Source organism: Raphanus sativus, chromosome 7 (assembly GCF_000801105.2).
Source record: "Raphanus sativus cultivar WK10039 chromosome 7, ASM80110v3, whole genome shotgun sequence".
NCBI lineage: Eukaryota > Viridiplantae > Streptophyta > Magnoliopsida > Brassicales > Brassicaceae > Raphanus > Raphanus sativus.
Genome location: NC_079517.1, coordinates 16,562,956 through 16,585,701, shown reverse-complemented (window position 1 = coordinate 16,585,701; position 22,746 = coordinate 16,562,956). Strand labels below are relative to the sequence as shown.

Genomic DNA, 22,746 nt, shown 5'->3' with positions numbered 1-22,746 from the left:
TGGAACCTTTTGTTCTCTTTGTATCATCGTATCAATGATCATCATATCACAACCAAAAAACATATTTTAAAACCTGAGTACTAATGATGACAACAGAAAAAGGAAACCGGAGTTCTAGTCCATTTACTCTCAAGCCAAACGAACCGAAAATAATTTCTATATTCTTAACTTATTTTTCTTAACCGGACAATAACCAATTTTGGGCCTTGGTCACGTGCACACGTCCAAATAACTAACTGTCGCCTGTCGGTGACTGAGAAGTAAAACTCAAAAGTATAGGGACCAATTTGCAAAGATCCCGTGAAGACAAGTATTCTCGTCGCCACGAAACAAGGCAGTACAGTGAGTCAGTGAAGCTGGCTGACACTCACACAAGCGCAAAAAACCAAATTTAATAATTTCACAATCTTTAAAGTTTATTCTGTATCAATTTCGTCCTCCTCCTCCTAGGGTTTCTACATTTTCTCGTTTTTCCCATTTCTGGAAACCGTCTTCTGGTTCCTTGGGGTGAAATGGAGGAGAGAGAAGAAGCGTACCAGAGGAAAGAGCGAGCTTCACTTGTAGCCATCGTTGTTCTTGCTTGCCTTGCTGTTTCATCTCTGTTCGTCGCTTTTAGTTACTACTGCTATATCCGTAACAAAGTTTCCAAGCGTCACAGAATCAACAAGAGTAAGCACAAATTTTAGACGACAGTTTCTCTGTTCTTGTCTTTTTACCTGCATTTCTTGTTTTTGAGATTCCCGTAAGAACTGTTGGAGTATGATTTGTTCAATTGGGCTTCGGTTTATAATGTTCCCGTTTTACATGTCTATATAGAGTTTAACTGCGAAGAGAAAGGTGATTGTCAAGATGGAAAACAAGAAGTTACTGACAAGGAAATGCATGTTTTCACTTTCAAGCAGCTACACTCAGCTACATGTGGGTTTAGCAAGTCGAATGTTGTCGGTCATGGTGGGGGGTTTGGCCTGGTTTATCGTGGTGTGCTTAACGACGGGAGAAAAGTTGCTATCAAGTTTATGGATAATAATGCAGGAAAGCAAGGTGGAGAAGAGTTCAAGATGGAGGTTGTTGTTTTATTTTTGAGCTCTAAGTCTTTGTTTAGCTCATTAATTAATTACTTCAATGGTCGATTAATTTTGTATCTGGTGGGTGACAGGTTGAGTTACTGAGCCGTCTGCGTTCACCTTACTTGTTGTCTCTTCTTGGTTATTGCTCAGACAATAGTCACAAACTGCTTGTGTATGAGTTCATGGCTAATGGCGGTCTACAGAAACACCTCTATCCTATTATCAGTTAAGTTCCCTTTTCAACTAATGTTACAAGTAGTTGCAGCGTGTTTAACATAGAGCTGTGTCTGTTTTGTTATTACATATAGGGTCTGGTTCTGTCCCATTGAGATTAGATTGGGAAACTCGGATGAGAATAGCTCTGGAAGCTGCAAAAGGCTTGGAATATCTCCATGAACAAGTATCACCTCCTGTGATTCACAGAGACTTCAAGAGCAGCAATGTTCTGCTGGATAGAGACTTCCATGCCAAAGTCTCGGACTTCGGATTGGCTAAAGTAGGGTCAGATAAAGCTGGTGGACATGTCTCTACTCGTGTACTAGGGACGCAAGGATATGTTGCTCCTGAGTATGCTTTAACCGGCCACTTGACTACAAAATCAGATGTGTATAGCTACGGCATTGTCCTGTTAGAGTTACTAACCGGGAGGGTTCCAGTGGATATGAAGAGAGCTACTGGAGAAGGAGTTCTTGTTTCTTGGGCTTTGCCTCAACTGGCTGAGAGAGACAAAGTGGTGGACGTAATGGATCCAACACTGGAAGGACAGTACTCGACCAAAGAGGTTGTTCAAGTTGCAGCAATAGCAGCAATGTGTGTTCAAGAAGAAGCTGATTACAGACCGTTGATGGCAGATGTGGTGAAGTCTCTGGTTCCTTTAGTGAGAAGCCGTGGGTCAGGTTCAAAGCTTAGTGGCTGCTCTCCTAACTCACCCGGTAAAGCAAGCGTCGGTTCTCAATAAAATCAAAGAAAACTAACAAGATGTGTTTCTTTTATATTGTCAAATCAGTGTATAATGTAACGCTTAACTTTTTCAAGCGATGATCAAATAATGGAACAATCACTTTCGAATCCATATACACAGAAATGCTTAACCAAAAAAATGTCCAAGCTCACTAGTAAGTGTATTCTACTCAAACCGAAATCAAAATTTTAAACATTAATTTATTATTCTGTTACAAATTTACGGGAAAATGGCCATTTCATACCCAACATAATACGATATGATCAATTCATATCCGACTTATATGGCCGTGCCAAAACATACTTGAACTTATATGGCTGTACCAAAACATACCCAACTTATTTTTTTGGCAAAATCATACATCAGTCGCCACATCAGCTGCGCCACATCAGCTGCCATGTCATCTATTTTTGCTCGCGTGGATGCAACGTCAGCTAATTTTGCTAACAAATATGCCATGTATATAATTTAAAAAAAAACTAAATAATTTTGTTATGAAAATAAATTTTTAGAAAATATAATTTTTATTTTTTATTATTTAGTAAAATTAAAAAAAATAATTAATTAATTAAATTCTAATCTTATATAAGATATTTCGATCATATCAAAAATCGTCCTTATAAGAGTTATATATGTATTTTAATGATTTAAATCCAATGCAAGTGTTGCAGACGTGTTATTCTTGATTAATCATAAATATGTTAATCTAAAATTTTTAATGTAAATAATATATCCATGATTAATAAAGCGTAAAATGAATCATGTTACGCTTTATTAATCATGGGTATGTTATTTATATTAAATCTAATTTTTTAACTGTAAATAACATACCCATGATTAAAAAAGTGTAAAAATGAATTATGTTACGTTTTATTAATCAAGTGTAAAAGTAAATCATGTTACGCTTTATTAATCATGGGTATATTATTTACATTTAAAAAATGTAGATTAATACAATCATGATTAATCAAGAGTAATACGTCTACAATACTAGCATTGGATTTGAATCATTACAATACATATATAACTCTTATAAGAACGATTTTTGATAGGATCGAAATATTTACGAATATATCTCTTATATAAGATTAAAATTTAATTAATTAACTAATTTTTGTTAATTTTACTAAATAATAAAAAATTACAAAATTTTACATTTTCTTAAATTTATTTTTATAACAAAATTATTTAGTTAAAAAAAATTATACACATGGCATCTCCGTCAGCAAAATTTGCTGATGTTACATCCACGCGAATAAAAGTAGATGACATGTCAGCTGATGTGGCGACTGATGTATGATTTTGCCAAAAATTTATAAGTTGAGTATGTTTTGGCATGATCATATAATTTCATGTATGTTTTGGCACGACCATATAAGTCGGGTATGAATTAAACATATCGCGATATGTTGGGTATGAAATGGCCGTTTTTCCCAAATTTACTGCCAATAATTTTAGTTACCCTTTTTAAAATGATGTCTAATAATTCTGCTTAAACCATATTTACCGTTTTAAGAAAACCAACGTCTAATAAGTAAAAGAAATTTTACTAAAATTTGAACTTTCAAAACTTAGTGTAAATACCAATGAACGTTTCATCAAGGTACTGCTTTTTATAAAAAAACTGTGTATAATGTAATACTCAACTTTTTCAGTGATATAATGGAACTTATCATCAATCACTTTGAAATCAATATACATAGAGAAGGTTAATCAAAGTAACTCTACTCAAACCGGGAGTTAAAACCAAAATCAAAACTTTGAGAACCGACCGGTAGTAGATTTATCACGTGAGGGGTACGTGGGCTTGTTGGAAGGATGATTGGTACAGTCGTCAATAAATTAGAGTCCTAGACGCTTATTAAGATCAAGATCTAGGGTTTATATATTTTGCGGCGGGCGTCTCCGTTATCTCTTTCAGTTCCAATCTTTCCCGTCGGTCGGAATTTTATCGCAATCTGAATCCCAGATGGTCAGTCGCCGTTAGTTTTTTCTTCATTGCTTTTTCAGATTCGATGTTTTTCAGAATGTGTGGTGATATTTCCGTTTGATCAGGCGTCGGAGAAGAAGCTATCGAACCCAATGAGGGACATAAAAGTGCAGAAGCTGGTGCTCAACATCTCCGTCGGTGAGAGTGGAGATCGTCTCACCAGAGCCTCCAAGGTTCTATCTTTTGTAAATTCATTTCTCTGACTGCACACAGTAAGTGTTGGTCTCTAATCTAATCACTTCATTTTTGATAGGTGTTGGAACAATTGAGTGGCCAGACTCCTGTTTTCTCCAAGGGTTAGTCTTGTCTTTGATTGTTTTCTTAAAGTTACCTGCTTTTGTCGGATAAAGAGTTTTGAGTTTGTTGTCTCTTTCTTTTGAAGCACGGTATACTGTTCGTTCTTTCGGTATCAGACGTAACGAGAAGATTGCTTGCTACGTTACTGTCAGGGGAGACAAGGCAATGCAGCTCCTTGAGAGTGGACTCAAGGTTAAAGAGTATGAGCTCTTGAGAAGAAACTTTAGCGACACTGGTTGCTTCGGTTTTGGTATTCAGGAGCATATTGATTTGGGTATTAAGTAAGTGTCTTACTCTTGATAACACAGATTGATTTGTCTAAGCAGTCATTGAATGGTTTTTTGGTTGATTCGGTTTCTTAGGTATGACCCGTCGACTGGAATCTACGGTATGGACTTCTATGTTGTTCTTGAGCGTCCTGGTTACCGTGTGGCACGTCGTAGAAGATGCAAGACTCGTGTTGGAATCCAGCACAGAGTGACTAAAGATGATGCTATGAAATGGTTTCAAGTGAAATATGAAGGAGTCATTCTCAACAAGTCTCAGAACATTACTGGCTAAAGAAATATTGTCTGAAACATATATGCTCGAACCGGGTTTTCTCAGTTTTGTTTTGTTCTTTAGACATTTGAATTTTCTTTATAGATATTGCCTATCTACAATGATTACCATCAATAAATATGATTCTACATACGCCGTGGATAACCAAAAAGGAAACTTTCTTCCATTGCACGAACCACTGAGATTAGTTCCAATGTGAAGAGATCGTTCACTGTCATGTCTCCAGCAAGATCTGAGCTAACACCGGGAGAATAATCTCTTCTTGTCGGTTTGAGTATAACGAATCTACAGAGAGGACACTGTCCTTTGGTCTTCAACCATTGAACTATACACTCCTCATGAAACATATGTTTGCAAGGAGTGAGCATCACTGTTTCCTTGGGCTCAAAGTCGTCTAAACACACTGTGCATCTCTTCTCATCGTCTTCTTCACCGGAATAACCTTGAGGGTTTCTTGAATTTCCGCTTCCCTGGTTCTTGTTTCTGTAGTATAAGCTCAGGTTTCTGAGAAGCTGGCTTTTTGGGACAGGGTTGTATATCTGTTTTGTTAGATGTTTCAGAACATGGTCCTTTTCTCTGTCTTGTGATGATGCTGATCTTGAGTTGCTCTCGGTTCTATCACGTTGGTTGTGAACGGCTTGTCTTAGTGCCTCGAGGTGTTGCCTCCGCAGGTTATTGCTGGTTCGGATTGGAATCTGATGTGGAGTATGTGATGGTGGTACATAATCTCTGCCAAGAACAACGGTTAATATTGAAAACAAAATCAAAAGCATGAAGATATCAGATATGATGATGAACTGATGAGTAAGTACACGTTTGATGAAGCTGTTCTTGAGTAAGTGGATGGAGGAGGATCATCGAGCAAACCCCTATTAACTATCTGAAAAGAGAACACGAAAACATCAAAACACTATTAAAAGAGGCTAAAACATTCTTTACCATAATTCTACTGACCAAATCACTCCTGGACCAAGCGTTCCGTGTAGAGAAAGAAGGAATTGGCCGACCCAAGGATCTTGTAACCAAGCCATATCTATTGGATTGATTTGGAGCATCAAAATAGCTATTTCCGGAGTTGTTGTTCATAGCTGAATGAATGATCTTTTGTTTGTTACAGAAATGAGAATATGACAAGTTCTTGTATTGTAATAATGCAGATTTAGTCTATATTCTTTGTACTTGCTTTGAGTTATTCTTTCTCCACTCATATTGATTCTATAAAACCTGATAAGTTAAGCAAAGAATCTGTCCTAGTGTTTGATATGCCATGTATCCTTTCCTGAACAAGTAGCATGCACACATCACGACATAAGTCTTAAAGTGGATGTGATGTACAAGAATCAATACCAGACAAGTTGGTCTATAAGCAAGGTAACGTTTTACATTTATCATAACGCAGAAGAGTAACAATCACAAATCTCTCAGAGGAAAATTATAGCAAAGCACAATCCAAGATGATACAGTATTTCATCTACATCAAATCCATTTTATTTGTAGAAACATGAAGTCTTATGAAGAGAGTAATAATAACAAAAGATAAATAGCGAGAGAGCCTCACACTTTAGAAAATAATGTCTGCATCCTTCTCTGCCCCACCTTCAAGCAAGTTACGAGCAGCGTTTATAGAAATCCCTCTCTGCATAGAGATTCCTTCAAGAACCATCTCCTCAGCAAACGCCTTAGCGTTAGCAGCTTGTCTCTCGACTTCCCTCCTCTTGTATCCCTGAATCTTCTTAAGCCTGAAGAAATCTTCCCTCTCAAGCTCGTCAAGCTCTCCCTTGATGTAACTGAGGGTATTCTCAATCTTCGGTTTCACCACATTCTCCAGAGCGTTGACCCTGCGGTTCGTCGTCTTGATTGCTTCATCAAGCGTCAAGAACGAAGTCTGGAGAGAAGCAAGCTCAACGAGAACCTCAATGGCTTTCACATAAGCGACACGGCAAGCTTGGACCTGTTGACCACCTCTAGCTAAACCGGTTAAGTCATTCTTGGTCTCGCCTTCAGAGAAGTGATCAAACTTCGGAAGCTTCACACCAGCGATGTTCTCTTGCCTTGAACGGACTTTGAGCGTAGCTTCTTTGACGTTCTCGAGGACAACGTGTTTGACATTCTCACCAGCAACGTACTTGACTTCGGTAAGAGCAAAAGACGATGTCTTCATCATGTCTCCCATTGATTCCTTGGCCGTGACGATTTTCTTGAGAAGAGCCCTGAACTGAACAGTTAAAGCATCGCTCTTCTTCTTGAGGAGAGCATGGCCTCTTGTGGCTCCAACAAGACGGGCTTTCATAACTCCGAGCATAGTAACAGTGGGAACCACATTCAAACGCGCGTTTTGGCCAGCCATGTTAACTACTGCAAATCAAGGAGATGGGGATTACAACAACTCTTTAAAAGACTTCTCCAGATTCAGAGCAGACAACAATAAGATGATTGTGTTAACAGGTAACAAAGATCAAACTTTAAATCTAGTTTTATTAACTGGGAGCAGACAACCAAGCACTCAATCTATATCACGAACAATCCAAAACAGAGATCCAGTTACCAGATTGAATCAAAGTCTACGACTTTAGATAACTTTTCTAATCCTAATCACATTATATCGTTGCCCAGATCTCCGAAAGATCAAATCTCTTGAACCCATTTATCAAACTCGTAAAATTTCTGAGATTCAAATTGACAGATCGAAACAGAGAGAATTGAGAGAGGAAGAGTAAGATTGCAGATGACATACATACCTGGGCCTCTCGAGGAGACTTTTGCAAGTAGATCACTGAGATTGATTGGCCTTTGAGAGAAATTGGTGATTTGTTTTTTTTTTTTCTTTCTTCTTTTTAAAGAAGAGAGCGATCGTATTCGACCTCGTGGCTGATTGTTCATGGAGGAAAGAAAAAGGCCTATTGTAAAACTAATCGTAAACATGAGGGGCCTTTTTGCTAAATAAATATACAGACCATCGCGGTGGGACCTGCTTTCGTGTCTAGGGTTGTTATTGTCACTAGGGCTGGTCCTATTTGGGTTATTTTCTATGAAAATGTTAATTATTTTACTATTGCATCATATTAGATCGTTGTACTAGAAAAAGAACAAAAAGAGTTATGCTTATGTGATGAAGAAGGTTATTGAAGAAAAAGAGAGAGAAATATTGTTTATATGTTAGATGCTGGGAAGAAGTTGGTTCTGTAAGCAGCACACAAGAAAAATATGGCCACTAAAGCCATAACCTCAAAAGCGCCTGGACGTTCGGGTCTTCGGGTTGGGTTTGGATCGGTTCCTCTCGGATTCAGATTTTTTCGGGTCCTAAATATTTGGACTCAACAGGTACTTCTAAATTTTCGGTCCGGGTTCGGGTCTGTTCTTTTTGGGTCCGGATCGATTCAGGTCTATAATTAAAATACTTGTAAAATATCTGTAATTTTTCGGGTTCATATCGGATCCGGGTCGGATTCGGATTCGAGTATTTAAGATCTAAAAACACAAAATACACAAATTTCATCAATTTAATCAAAATATGTCATGTATATCTAAAATCTTATAAAATAACTTAAAATAAATTATTAAAAATTAAAATAAAAAAATTGAATTTTACATTTAAAACTTCATATTACTTAAAAATATTACAAAATAATAACAAAAATATATTTCAACTAAATGATAAAATAAAATATAGAAAATAGAACATAACAAAAAATAATTTTGTATATTCATGTTTCTACTCGGATATGAATCAGTTCTTGTCTGATCAGGTTTATTCAGATCGGTTTTTTTCAGATCCGGGTCTATTCGGATCAGTTTTTTTCGGGTCTAGATCTATTTGGGTAGAAATTTTTTGGACCCAACAAGTACTTCTAAACGTTCGGATCAGTTTTGGTTTGAGTATTTTCGGATCGGTTCCAGGTCGGTCTTCCGGTTTAAGTTAAAATGCCCAGGCCTACTCAAAACAATGCCAGTTGCAAAGATTTATTAGATTTTCCAGCTATCTGGTGTAAGAGAAGCACGAGTTTGTCCTTTATGATAGTCATGATTATTCATGTCGAGCAATTAACATCTAAAGCATTTGGAAGAAGTTGTAAAAGAAAGAAACTCAGTATCCATATTAAAGCAATGAGCATACACCGAGACTATAAAAGAGGTACAAAGAGAACGTGAACAAGAAGATTTGATGTTCAAAAATACATGCAAGGTTGATTACCTTCCACTATACGAATGGTGATTGAGACTGCATAAATCTGTTTGAAAACAACATGGAAAAATAAAGTGAGATTGGAGAAGAGAAAAGATACAATGAAAAACTATAGCTTAAAAGAGAGCATTGACTGTATAGCTCATCATTCTTTAGAAAATAGAAGAGAATCAGCTCTGCACTCAGAAGTGGAAGCACTGCGATAGGCGATGGAGAATATGCTTCAACATTCAACTTGTCAGAACTTTGGAACAGACTGCAAGGAATTGATTGCTATGGTCAAGGAACCCCATGCTTGGCCAAGTTTTGCTACGGAGCTGGAGAGGATAGAGACACTGATCATTTGCTTCCCCGACTTCAAGATTTCTTATGTTCCTAGAGCGCGTAATCAGATTTCAGACTTTTTAGCTAAGACAGCTAGATCCTTCCATAGGAAGTTACATTTTATTGGTTGTTCTATTCCGGTCTGGTTACCCAGACCACCTCAAGCTTGAGTAATAGAATAACCGTTTGCCGTCAAAAAAAAAAAAAAAAATAGCTCGAGTGGTTAAAACGCGTTGATGATAACACTGAGTCAAGGCTTGGTGAGAACAATATCAGAAGTGTTGACATGAAGACAATAAAGAGATGAAGAGTTTGTTAGGATGAAGAATGAAGAATCAAAGACAAAGATAAGAGAAATTTACCTATAATATCAAAGTGGACACTTCAGTAAAAGTACATTGTGCACTTTAATGATGTATGAAAAATAACAGCTTCTAAGGAAAGATGTTATAAATTAAAGAGAATGTGGAGAGTGATTTGTGAGAAAGTTGTGTGTATTTCTCATTAGCCAACACCACAATATATAGTGGTTTGATACAAGGGTTTACAAATGCTTTACAAGGAATAAAATCTACACATTAATTACATTGACTACATTGATGTCATAGAGAAGACTTGGTCATGGTGATATCTCCAAGGTTGACTGAGTCTTATGATCTCGGTCCGGTTTGTAGATGAACCGATGTAGACCGGATGTAAACCTCCTTGCACTTCCTCTTGTATATGTTGGACTTGTATAGTACTTGGTTAAGTACTTGGTTATGGTCCATCCACACAATAGATTTTATAACACTCCCCCTTGGATGCCATAACCATATGAGTTCATAATATGCTTAATGTTGCCTCATTAAAACCTTACTAGGAAAACCCATTGGGATAAAACCATAGTTAAGGAAAAAGAGTACAACACATACTACTCCCCCTGATTTGAACATCACTTGCTGAATAGATGTTCATGGATTCTTACTTGAACAATCTTGTATTGTTCGGACATATCATGTCTCTTAGAATCCTGATGGTACTTTAGAAAATGTACCACTTTGATATCGACCGCTTAAGTACTTTAGATAAAATGTACTATTTTATATTCTGGTCGTTTGATTATGGTCTTTGACCAAATCACTTTTATATGCCTTTCCATAATATTGGTCGGCTAGTACTTTAGATCCTTTATATAACATGGATCATCATTATATCAAGTATGAGCTACTTAGCTCTTTAGGACTTATGGACATGCCTTAGCTTTATGAGTATAATATTATTTGCCATAGACAACTTTATACATAGGTCATGTCTGTTAGATCATGATCCTTATATCCATAGTTTATCTATGATCGATCTAAGTCATTTTGCAGTCTTTGTGTGTCGGCAATTCGTACACATATATATATGGACGATTAGACTGATCTAGGCCGGACATGGTCATGACATAGAATTGATCTAATTGATCCTCAAATTTATGTCTAATGACATCCATGATCTACAGCTTTATCATGGACCAAATCTTATAATATGGTCGGACCCGTTTGGGTCGCATATGGACGCATAATGCGGTCCTACACCTTTTTGTTCAAAGATGAACTTTGATCTTATAGCTTATCTTTATGATAGCTTATTCATTCATACCACAGCTTGGTTGGTTCATGCTGAGAATTTTGACCAACCATAAGTATTACCAAAATTTGGCTAATTTGTGGTGATGGTCTATAACCTTTCTAAGGTTTGATGAATAACCATTTAACCTATCTTAGGCTGGTTAATATATCACAAGAAATTTTAAAAATTCCTCTATGGACTGATTTGAATTGTTCTTATAGAACTTTTTCATTTGCTTACATGTAGCAATTTAATTCAGTCCATGGACAGCTTTAGGAAAATGCTGTTCATGAGAACTTCTTTTCTCATCTTATGATTCTGAGCTCAGGATATTTTGGTAAACCTTTTAGGTACCAATAATATTACCATCATCCAGTGAGTCATATATAACATACTACATCTTTTGAATTTCTTCCAGACATTATATGTAGTGACATATGTAGTATTATCCACCACTTTGGATTATATAGACCTCCCTTGGTCTGTCTCACGATTTTATCCTTCTTTCAGGATTTATCTATTCACTGGGCATCATATGGCGTTTACATATTCATGGCCAATTCAATACGCCTTTAATTTGTCACTTTAGAAACCCCACGTTTCTTTCTTTATTCATTATTATGAGTACTCTTGCGTGGGTTCATGATCCTCGATTCATTATTCATGTGCTACATATTCGCGCTTTTTCTTATGAATGTATTGTGTCGACACATTTATATATATATGGTTTCCTTCCAGACATCAAATAATTCATTGAGATCTCATCATTATCAATGCCTTCAGTACCATGAGGCCCGGCGTCCCGAACCCCAAGTGTTGATATAGATATTTATGATAAATTTTCAAAAAAAAAAAAAATTAGGAAAAATCTAAGATTTAGATTTTACAATTTAAAATTTCAGATTTAAATTTTGAAAGTTAAACTTTTTGATTGGTATTTAGGTATTAGAAAATAGAGTTAAAGAGTTTATGAAATAGAGTTTAGAGTTTACATTTTTAAATTTCGAATTTGAAATTTGGAAAACAGATGTATAATCTAATTTTAAGATTTAGATTTAAAATAAATTTTGATTATATCACTTTTAAAGAATATATAGAGTTTATGTTTAATTTAGAGTGAAGTTTGTGAATAAAATTTAAAAAATAGATTTGTAATTTATGTGTGTAGATTTATAATTTATGATACAATACAAAGGGTTTGACATATATTTGAGGTTTGGGGAATAGGTTTGGAGTTTAGAGTTTAGTTAGAAAGTAAAAGTTATAAAACTAAAGAATTTTGGAAATTACAAATTGTGTTTGGGAAAATTTTACTTATACACTTTTCATGATACCATTATTCAACTATACCACTACTCTATGAACATTTTTATAAATACCACTTCAGTTAATAAGTAAATGACCTAAATATCCTTAGATCTCAAGGGATTAGAAAGAGATACAATTTTCTTTTCCAAGACAAAATCGAGACGGCGAACGATGACTCTCACGACGGCGATTCTCACGACGACGGCGACTCTCACGACGGATTCGCACGACAGCCACTCTCACGACGACAACGAGAAAAGGTCTTCTCTGTCACGAGTCACGATGCCTCTCTGGTAAGAGCATCCGATGACGACGAATTCAAGATACAATTTCTCTCAGATGACAAGAGCAATCACACTACTCAAATCTCATCTCAATAATGCCGTCTCCTCTTCACGATTCTCTTCTTCACGTATTTTTTTTTAAATTTGGATACCTTTTGGTTTGTTTCAAGTCATTTTTGATTTTGTTATTTCTGTTATAAAAAAAAATCAAAGAAGATTGGTTGAGTATTTTCAATTCCCTAGTTAAATCTAAGAGAAAGAGTATCGATGGTGAACAATGAGTTTTTGAAACATTATAAACCTTTATAAATGTGGGTTTCAAGTAGATTTAAGATGCGTGAACTCGAGAAGTATTTTCTTGTATTACAGTTAGATTTAAGAGAAAGAGTATAGATAGTGAACATTAAGTTTTGAAAAATTATAATCCTTTATGAATGTGGGTTTTGAGTAATTTTAAAATGCGTGAACTGTGTTGTCTTATATAGTAGTTAGATAGCAACGGGTTTTGCTGAACTTTGAAATTGTCTTTGAGGGTTTATGAAGCTGGAGAACCACCAGATAATCCCAAAGTGATAATCCATCACTCAAAGATGGTTTATGTCGAGAAGGTATCAGATATATTAGGAAAATAAGAATTTTATTTGATAGAGAACTCTCTCATTGGAAGCATTGTGAAGCTGGTTAGAAGGAGTAGGGTTCAATTTTCAGAAGAGTTGTTCTATTTTCTCATGCAGCGTAGAGTATTGACAAAAGGAGAGGATCTCTGGTTTACTTTCTCGGACCAGCCTATGAGGTTTGTACGAATGGAATTTTATCTGATAGCAGGCTTACGTTGTGAGGAAGATCAAACAATAACAGAGCCGTAATTCAAAATAAGGAAGAACCATACCTTTGGATGTTGGGCAATGGTGATAAGTTTACGGTGAGAACATTGTATGATATGTTTCAAGAGAAAGCAAGAAGCATGCCAACACTAGAAAGATTATCTCTTGTAATAGCAACAATCACAAAAGCGGTAATTATGGGAGAAAATCTGAGTTCTAAAATCCCGAAAGACAGGTTGATGTGTTTTATAAAAGATTATAAATGTAGTTTTATAAGGGTTTATAAATTTATAAATTAGAGAATTGTAGAAACTTATAAAATGTTGTTTATTCTTTGCATCTTGTGATTAACTCAGTGTTTTGATTTCCTCATAAATATAAAAATTTTGTGACCCAACACATCAATGTATCATCATCTCTTTACAAAACCTTATAAGGGTATGTAAAATTATTTTTAAGAGTATATAAACAATTAATAAAAGCATATAAAACAAGTTATAAAATCTATAAACCATTTATAAATATTTATAAAAACGTTATGAAAGTTTATAAATAATTTATAAGGGGTATGTATACTATTAATAGGGGTTTATAAAAACTTTATGAAACCTTATATTAAATTTATAAGGGGTTTTTTGTTTATAAATCAACTGAAAGAATCTATAACCATTTAGAAAGCCTTATAAAACAATTTATAATGGTTTGTATAATATTTATTAATAATTTATAAAAATAATTTATAAAGTTTATACACCATTATAAAATATTATTAAACAATTTATAAGGCTATGTAAATTTTCTGAAACGGTGGAGCCTTACTTGCTGCCCGCATGTGCCTCAGAATCTGCCAAATATCATCATCTCTTTTCAAAACTTGCACGTGTTCTTTAGATTTATAAGAATATTTAAAGTTATTTATAAGGATTTATAAAATCATTTATAAATATTTTTAGAATATCAAAAGGTAATTATTTTATGAAGTCATATAACCTTTTATAAAGGCTTATTAAATCGTTTATAAGGATTTGTAAATTATTCATAAGTTTAAGAAGTCATTTGTAAATGTTTATATTTAGGGATTTTTTGTTAACTGAATGATAAGTGTTTATGAAGTGATTTATAAAGGTTTATAAATTGATTTATAATGGCTGATAAGCTGATTTTTCTAAAATCGCCCAAAAAGACTATGAACACAAATAGGCTTTGCAAAACATATACTTTTGTATCATCCCATGTGAGAAAATTATGTAAAAGTCTCAATGCATGTTCATAATCTGTTACAAGAAACAAAATGTAGTAAAAAAGTAGTATTGGTTACTTAACAGCATTACAACAGGTTATTTCTCTAACTAGTCAATAATTTTATGTTCAAATAAGTGTTTTATAAATTATTATAAATTCATTAGCTTAAGAAATTTATTCTGTCGTGTTCTGCAGTCAAAGCAACATATTTTGCACAACCATGAAGTTACCGGCGAGGTATCGTGATACTTTAACAGAGCCATCAGACAAGCCAAAACTGATCATCCAATGTTCAAAGCTGGATTATGTTGGAAATGTTTCTTGCATTTTAGGAATGAATAATTTGGTGAAATAGAGAATTCTCACTTTGGAAGTGTAGTAAAACTGGCTAGAAAGAATAACATTCAATTTATAATTGTTTATAAAACCGTTATGAAAGTATATAATCAATTTATAAGGGGTATTATAAGACGTATATAGGTTTAAAATCAATTAAAAAAGTCTATAACCATTTAGAAAGGTTAATAAAACAATGTATAATGGTTTGTATAATAATTTATTAGGGTATGTAAATAATTTATAACGATTTATAAAAAAACAATTTATAAGGTTTAACATTTATAAGGGTACATAAACAAGTATGAGGAGATATATACAATTTTTTAGTATCAGAGATGTCTGAAGAAGATAAGAGAGAAGATGATGTTAAGAAGCCAACTCTGAAACTTTTATAAAGCTTTGTAAATCCGTAATTCTTTTATCTCAAAACCACGTTCTTGTTCAGAGTCCCTCTTGATTCTTCAAACAGCTCACATCCTTGTCAATCTTCAACATCTGAACACAAACCAATCACATATTATTCCTATGCATAAGCACTCACTTCCAAAACACGATTCACTGTAATTTAACTCAGAAAAATTGCATTTCAAAGTTCAATCACGTCAATTAGATTTGAAGCTTTACATTGATTCAATCGAACTAATTTACTCAATTGAACTTGGGATTCAAATCCAGTGACTCAAACTATCTCGGAGTTCGTCGGTCGTGATGACTGGAGCTTGCCGGTGTTCACCGGAGCATCGTTGGCCGTGTCGGATTTGGTCTGAGCAATTGAATATGGTCACCGGAGCGTCGTTGGTTTCGTCAGATTCGATCACCAAAGTGTTGTTGATCTCATCAAATTTGGTCCACAAATCTCTTCACTGGATCTCTTCGTTCATCACCGAAGCTTTTCATTCTTCGTCGGAGCTTTTCATCCTTCTCTAGATCTTCTCGGTGTCTGGGATTGGTTTCATGCCGAAGAGAAATTACGCGTTCATGTGAGTTTGTGTGAAAGATCGTATTGTCAGCTTCGTCGGAGAACTAGGCAGTTGTCAAATCCGCCGGAGAACTCGTTAGCACCGTCCAATCACACCGGAGTTGATATCGTTCATGTATAAATGGAATGATCGATTTCAAATTAGGGGAGAAAGGAAGTAGCATAGGTATAATTATTCAAGGATATAATAGTATTTTGCCTATTAAAAATTTGGTGGTATAGTTGGTTAGTGTATAATTAAAAAGTGGTATCATGAAAGTGGTATATTTAGCAATTTTTCATTGTGTTTAGATATAAAATTTAAGATTTTTTTTTTTGTTTTAAGATATAGATAATTGAGAATATTAAGTTTTGATTTTTAAATTTAAAATTGAGATTATATTATGAAATTATTAGATTTTTAAAGTTTATGTTTAAAGATTATAGTTTAAAGATAGGTTTAGAGTTTCAACTTAGGCACTTTATTTTGGTATGATTTTGGAATTGATTTAAGATTTATGTTTAGAAAATTATAGTTTAAGATTAAGAAGATTAAATTTTGAATTTAATTTTAAGATTTGAAGTTATAATATGAAAAGATTAGAGTTGTAAGGGTTATTTTAGAATTTAGGGTTTAGGATTTAGGGGATCAAATAGTTTTTCTTAGCATTAGAAAAATGCTATTATATGTCTTTGATAGTTTTATCGAAGACACTTGAATAATATTTTGGTGCTTAAACCTAATTTCCCGATAAGCATTGGCGGAATCAGTAATTTTATTTTCCCGCTCAGTTAATTTTCAAAATAGCATTAATTAAGTGATATTTTAGGTTTCACCCTATTATAGCATTTATCTAATGCTATTATATAATACGGAAATTTTTAAGTCATCTACGATAGCAGTTCAGTAAAACGTGCTATAACAATCTGCTATCAATGTAGACTTTTTTGTAGTGCTATTGTCTTTCTTGCCCTCAGTATTCACCAGACCAAACTTAACCTAACCAAAGCAACTAACCATGATTCTCTTTTTCAATTCAAATTCATTTTTCTGTCCGAAATAACAAAACAAAAATATCAGATCTCATATTTACTTTACTTTCCAAATTACGTGATTTTAATTTTCAAAACTCTCTCCTTCTTCCTTCATCCTTCGTTGAAGAACACCATGAACCCAGAAACATCAACGCTGGTTTTGATTCTGTGATTCTCCTCTCAATCTTTATACCCATCATTCTATCTTTTTGATAATTAATTCTCATCGGCCCTTTGGTTCTCTTACATCGTTGTGGAGAAGGAAGAGAGAAGTGACGTGAAGATCCGATCGTCGGCGGTGAGTCCGAATCCTCTCAGTTTCATGAAATCGAAGCTCGTTCTACTCGTCTCTCACGAACCCTCCCTCTCAGGTGATAATAATTCTCGCTCCTTATTCTTGGGTCGAGTTCAAGTTTTCGTCTTTTCGAGTGATGAAGTTAGTTTGGTTTGTTTTTATAGGTGGGCCTTTGTTATTGATGGAGCTCGCGTTTTTGCTGAGAGGAGTTGGTGCTGAAGTTGTTTGGACTACGAATCAGAAACCTGTTGAAGCTGATGAAGTGGTTAATGTTTTGGAACATAAGATGTTGGATTGAGGAGTGAAGGTTTTGAGATTTAACCTCCTTTGTTCTTTTTTTCTTTCTTTAGTATAATCAATCTTCTTGACTGTGTTTAGGTTATCTCAGCGAAGAGTCAGGAAGCTATAGATACAGCGTTCAAGTCTGATTTGGTTGTTTTGAACACTGCTGTTGCTGGGAAATGGCTTGATGCTGTTCTCAAGAACAATGTTCCTGAAGTTCTTCCTAAGATCCTCTGGTGGATTCATGAGATGAGAGGTCATTATTTCAAGGCGGATTTAGTTAAGCATCTTCCTTCTGTTTTGTCTTTTGTTTTGGTTTGAGTAGTTGTCTCCAGACCTTTGTTTTCTCTTTCAAGTAATGAATACGCTTTCGTCTGCAAATTTTTTTCTACATGTGTCGTCCACGTCCACAGATTTGGTTCATGTCCATGTCCACTTAGTTTTTTGTTAATGTTGATATATATTTATATATATCATATATATATATAAATTACTGTAATAATTATATTTATTTTTTATAACTCTTAAATTTTGAAATAAAATCAGTTGAAAACATTAGGTGGTATAAAAATAATAAAATAAATAACCAATCATTTGAAAAAAATAGATATCATCCACTCACACCAACACTAAAATAGGATCTTAGTTAATTTAGTTAATATATGAAACCAAATTTCTCAAATCAACACTAAGCCATGAACAATTTTTTGCATACATTTACTGTGTCTATGTCAACATTTTCTTCTATATCTATGTCCATATTTCATTTGTTCACGAACACTTAATCCACAATAATTTTCTTCTATATCTATGTCCATATTTCATTACTTGTTTACTCACTCGTGTCCATATGTATCTCATCCACATCTTTCACTTGTATATAAGATTTTTTTCACTTTTTGTAACTATCCTTGTCCACATTTTCTACTCATGTTTTTTATCTGTATATGAACATATTTTTCTGTCCACGTTTTTTATGTACATACATTTTTTATAATATTTTTCTGTCCACATTTTTTATGTCCATACATTTTTATATAATCTTGTTAAAATTTTTTAAAATATATATAAAAGTGGATCTTGAAATGTAGAGAAAAGAAAATTACAAATTGTTGTAACAATTATATTTGTTTTATGTATTTTAAATTATAAGAAAATAAAAGTTAAAACATTAGATATAATGAAAAGAACAATGTAGAAGAGGATAAAGCGCTGGAAATACAATTGGTTTTCATAAAGCTTGGAAACTGGTTGGCTGTGTTTGGTCCCACAAAAGTGACATCTTTTTTTAATAATAAAACTAACTCACCTCTTCAAATCGTTAACCAAAGGAGAATGGTAGATGGGTATAATCACTTAGAGAGGAAGAGGAAGAAAGTGTCCCTCTAGTGGGATGTGTCTTATAGAGTTAAAAAGAGAAAAAGTGTCTCTTTCAGTAATCAACTCTATCTAAAACTAAGGAAATATGTTCCTCTTTACTCTTGTATCCATCTCTCTCTAATCTCTCTCTCTCAGATTCTCTTAGCTCTTTCCTACTTGATCTTGATTCCTCACACAAATACTTCTCTTATTTCATACATTCCAATATAGTCTGAGACATACAAGCTCTTGAACCTTCTATTTACTTCCGCAAACAAGCTTACTCTGTTTCTGTTGCTGTTTTATTTTTCATTACTCTCTTTTTGTTCTTGGTCTTGGGGAGTTGAGCAATGGACAACAACAGTCCTCTCAGCATTCATGTGACCTTAAAAGGGATTGACTATCTTTTATGGGCCAGGATGGTGAAGAATGCTCTTGTAAGAAAAGGTTTATGGAGTCATGTCCAAAACAGACTATCCAAGAAGAAGATGGAAAGAAGATAGTGGTAGCTGATGAAGACAAATGGGGTCAGGGAGATCTCATGGTGCTCACAGTCCTCTTTAGCTCTCTTGACCCAGCTATCATAGAGTTTTACTCATACTATGAGATTACCAAACAGCTGTGGGATACTATCTACAAGGTTTATGGAAAAGTCTCTAACCTTACAAGAGTTTTTGAAGTGAAAAGAGCTCTCAATGCTCTCAGCCAAGGAGGTATGGAGTTCCAACCTCACTTTGGCAAGTTCAGGCCCCTTTGGGAAAAGCTGGAGCTGCTTAGACCACACACCACATATCCTGACACCTTGAATGCTAGGCGTGAAAAGGACAAGGTGTTTGGGTTGCTGCTCACGCTCAACTCATTCTATGGAGGTCTTATCAAGCACATCCTGAGGGCTGATAAGCTACCTGATCTGCATGATGTGTGTGTGTGCAAATACAGAAGGAGGAGGGGTCTATGGGTCTATTTAGAAGCAAAGGAGACCTAAGCATGGGTCACCAAGCTAAAGGAAGCAGTGGCAAACAAGGAGGCTTACAAGCAATATGATAGGAAAGTCTTGATCTGTGACCATTGCAAGAAGAAAGGTCACATGAATGACAAGTGCTGGATTCTCCATCCTCATCTGAAGCCAAACAAGTTCAAGGATCCAGGCTTTTAGATGGATGAAAGAGACCACTTCTCAACTGATGGAGCAGAACCGATGACTCCCAGCTCAATGTGCTCCAACAACAATGGTGTGGGAAGTGCCATGACTTTAACCTCAGTGTACTATACAGCAAGGACCAAGCAGGATGAGACCATCAGGAGATCAAACTTGGATGCTTTCATCAAGGCCTTGAAAGAAAACTCTAGTATCCCTAAAACCCTTGGTATTTCACTTAATGCTTCTCACACTTCTGGTATCTCAATAAATATTTTAAAAACTGCTAGGCCATTAATTATTGATTCTAGTGCTTCCCATCATATGATTAGTGACTCTAGCTTAATTAAAACTAGATCTTGACCCGTGCGACCGTTCAGGTATTAATCTTCAGCTTTAATTTTTATTTAATTATATTAAATGATATATTTTTAATATTTGATCGTTTTACATTGACTAAGCTATGGGTTTGTATTTGGATACCCATTCGAATTCGATTAAAATCTATTTGGGTTTGAGATTTTCAAATTTAATGATTCTAACTCCATTCAGGTATTTATAAATTTTGGTTCATGTTTGGTCCGGATCTTTGTGGGTTCGGTTCATGTTCAGATAATCCGTTTTAAATTATTTTTAAATTTTCAAAATTTATATATATTTTAAATTTCCCTAAATCTAATAATTAAAATAATATCATATATAAATTTGAGTAATGTAAGCCAAAGTACCTAAATTAAATTAAGAATATGTTAACTTGAATATTTGGATGAAAAATAAATATATATTTTAAGTATTTTGATGTTTTGATTATTTTTTATCTATTTTAGATGTTTACTTTTGACCACTTTTTATATTTTAAAATATTTTAGACAACTTTAAAATAGCTTTTATCTTGAATATTAACTCTAAAAGTAGCTAACATATTCAAGTATAAATATGATTCAAATACATTCAAATATCGAATATTATGTTCAGATCCGGTTTGGTTCTGGTTCTCTAGATACCAAAATGGTAAATCCGTTTGAATATTTTTTTTAAAGCAGATAAAAATAAATAATTTTGACATTGATTTAATGGATAAGTGAATAGAGTGTATTTAATTTAAATTTAATTTAGGAAAACACATTAATCTAAATGGGAAACACAAAACATTAAAATATATAGTATTATTTAATTATCAGTGGTATGATAGTGTAAATAAGTATGAAAATTAAGGGGCAATTTTAAATGGTACTTCTATTTTAATAATATAGATTTTGTAATTGTAGTAGTATTTGTGAATGTAAATGTTATATTTATACTTAATTTTATATTTTAGCGTAGAATATATCACTGATATTGGGTATTATATAAAAAAATCTAACATTTATATAATAAGATTCATGTTTAAGATATATATATAACGAACAACTTTTTGAAAAGTATGAAAATAGAAAATTACGAATTAGCATGTTATTTATAAATGATGCATTAGCTATAACATTTTTAAGAAAATAAAATGATTGTTAAGCTTCTATCAAATCTGTAACATATAAAATTAAGATTTAAATATGTAAGAAAATAACATGAAAATATAAATTTGATGCAACTGATAAGAAGTTATAAATGGACTTAAGTTTGTGTACATGCCGGCTGCGGTTATAAATGGACTTAAGTTTATGTATATTATTAATTTTTATAATATTAATATGGAATAGGTAAGTTAAAAGATCTATATTAAATTTATTATGAATTTAATTTAGGAGATATTTTATTAATTTTAAAAGACATGGAAAAAATATATTTATGAATTATTACTTTATTAATTTTGGAAAAGACAAAGATTACTTAAAAGTAGTTTCATTTAATTACTTCAGTGGAATTAGGTTGTAAATATTTTGCAAGTCTAAGGGTTAATTTTAAAGTGTATTAGGAAATGTGATGATAGCAAATGGTGATAAAATTCCAATAAAAGGTGTAGGTGAATTGAAACGGTTTGACAAAGTATCTAAGGCATTTTATATGCCCACTTTTGCATCAAACCTTATCTCTGTTAAAAGTTCACTAATGATTTAAATTTCCATGTTACATTCACTCCTAATGAGGTTTATTTTCAGGATATTGAGTCAAGTAAGTTGCTTGGCAAAGGTGTAACCAAGGGAGACTTGTACTTGATTGAGGACACTCAGCCATCATCTGAATTATCTTGCTATTTCAGTTATGTTTCTCAAATCCCTAAAGATGTAATATGGCATGCTAGATTAGGACATCTTCATTCTCGTACATTGAACATCATGTTGCATGGTATTTCTTTTAAAAGTGATTGTGAGGTTTGTATCTTAGGAAAACATTGTAAGAGTGTGTTTTCTGAATCAGTGACCATCTATGATAGTTGCTTTGATCTAATTCATTATGATGTGTGGACTGCCCCTTGTGCATCTAGAGAACATCATAGATACTTTGTGACATTTATTGATGAGAAGTCTAAATATACATGGATCACATTGTTGCAATCAAAAGATAGGGTGCTAGAAGCTTTTAAAATTTTTCGAAATTATATCACTAACCATTCCAATTTTAAGATCAAAATTCTTAGATCAGATAATGGTGGTTAATATACTAGCACAGTCTTCAAACAACATCTAGCTGCACATGGGATCGTCCAACAAACAAGTTGCCCATACACACCACAACAAAATGGCGTGGCAGAAAGGAAGAATAGAC

The 22,746-nt window shown here is 33.9% G+C and overlaps 4 protein-coding genes and 2 long non-coding RNA genes across 9 annotated transcripts; 4 read left to right on the top strand and 2 right to left on the bottom strand.

The window, feature by feature from the left end:
* The first annotated feature begins 366 nt into the window (after positions 1 to 366).
* LOC108814625 (probable serine/threonine-protein kinase PBL7) lies at positions 367 to 2,139 on the top strand. The gene is made up of 4 exons (XM_018587237.2): positions 367 to 669; positions 817 to 1,064; positions 1,157 to 1,292; positions 1,376 to 2,139. The coding sequence occupies exons 1-4, from the start codon at positions 513 to 515 to the stop codon at positions 2,023 to 2,025; spliced, it is 1,191 nt and encodes a 396-aa protein (XP_018442739.1). The 5' UTR covers positions 367 to 512; the 3' UTR covers positions 2,026 to 2,139.
* A 1,702-nt stretch (positions 2,140 to 3,841) lies between these two features.
* Positions 3,842 to 5,006, top strand: LOC108814375 (60S ribosomal protein L11-2). The gene is made up of 5 exons (XM_018586929.2): positions 3,842 to 4,000; positions 4,084 to 4,191; positions 4,272 to 4,314; positions 4,401 to 4,596; positions 4,678 to 5,006. The coding sequence occupies exons 1-5, from the start codon at positions 3,998 to 4,000 to the stop codon at positions 4,874 to 4,876; spliced, it is 549 nt and encodes a 182-aa protein (XP_018442431.1). The 5' UTR covers positions 3,842 to 3,997; the 3' UTR covers positions 4,877 to 5,006.
* LOC108814374 (E3 ubiquitin-protein ligase SDIR1) lies at positions 4,856 to 6,116 on the bottom strand. Its single transcript, XM_018586928.2, has 3 exons — positions 5,831 to 6,116; positions 5,689 to 5,756; positions 4,856 to 5,605 (listed from the first exon to the last, which is right to left on the bottom strand). The coding sequence occupies exons 1-3, from the start codon at positions 5,960 to 5,962 to the stop codon at positions 5,002 to 5,004; spliced, it is 804 nt and encodes a 267-aa protein (XP_018442430.1). The 5' UTR covers positions 5,963 to 6,116; the 3' UTR covers positions 4,856 to 5,001.
* A 123-nt stretch (positions 6,117 to 6,239) lies between these two features.
* LOC108818321 (V-type proton ATPase subunit D) lies at positions 6,240 to 7,773 on the bottom strand. 4 transcript variants are annotated; one of them, XM_018591259.2, is made up of 2 exons: positions 7,615 to 7,773; positions 6,240 to 7,231 (listed from the first exon to the last, which is right to left on the bottom strand). In XM_018591259.2, the coding sequence occupies exons 1-2, from the start codon at positions 7,754 to 7,756 to the stop codon at positions 6,438 to 6,440; spliced, it is 936 nt and encodes a 311-aa protein (XP_018446761.1). In that variant the 5' UTR covers positions 7,757 to 7,773; the 3' UTR covers positions 6,240 to 6,437. The 4 variants fall into 4 exon arrangements, with proteins under 4 accessions (XP_018446761.1, XP_018446762.1, XP_018446763.1 ...); XM_018591260.2 differs by having other exon boundaries at positions 6,240 to 7,228; positions 7,615 to 7,772; XM_018591261.2 differs by having other exon boundaries at positions 7,611 to 7,749.
* Positions 7,192 to 7,928, top strand: LOC108818322 (uncharacterized). Its single transcript, XR_001944133.2, has 2 exons — positions 7,192 to 7,321; positions 7,560 to 7,928. It is a non-coding gene; the product is annotated as an uncharacterized LOC108818322 (long non-coding RNA).
* Positions 7,929 to 16,997: 9,069 nt separating this feature from the next.
* On the top strand, positions 16,998 to 18,057 carry LOC108815902 (uncharacterized). Its single transcript, XR_001943765.2, has 3 exons — positions 16,998 to 17,340; positions 17,429 to 17,571; positions 17,643 to 18,057. It is a non-coding gene; the product is annotated as an uncharacterized LOC108815902 (long non-coding RNA).
* The last annotated feature ends 4,689 nt before the right edge of the window (positions 18,058 to 22,746 follow it).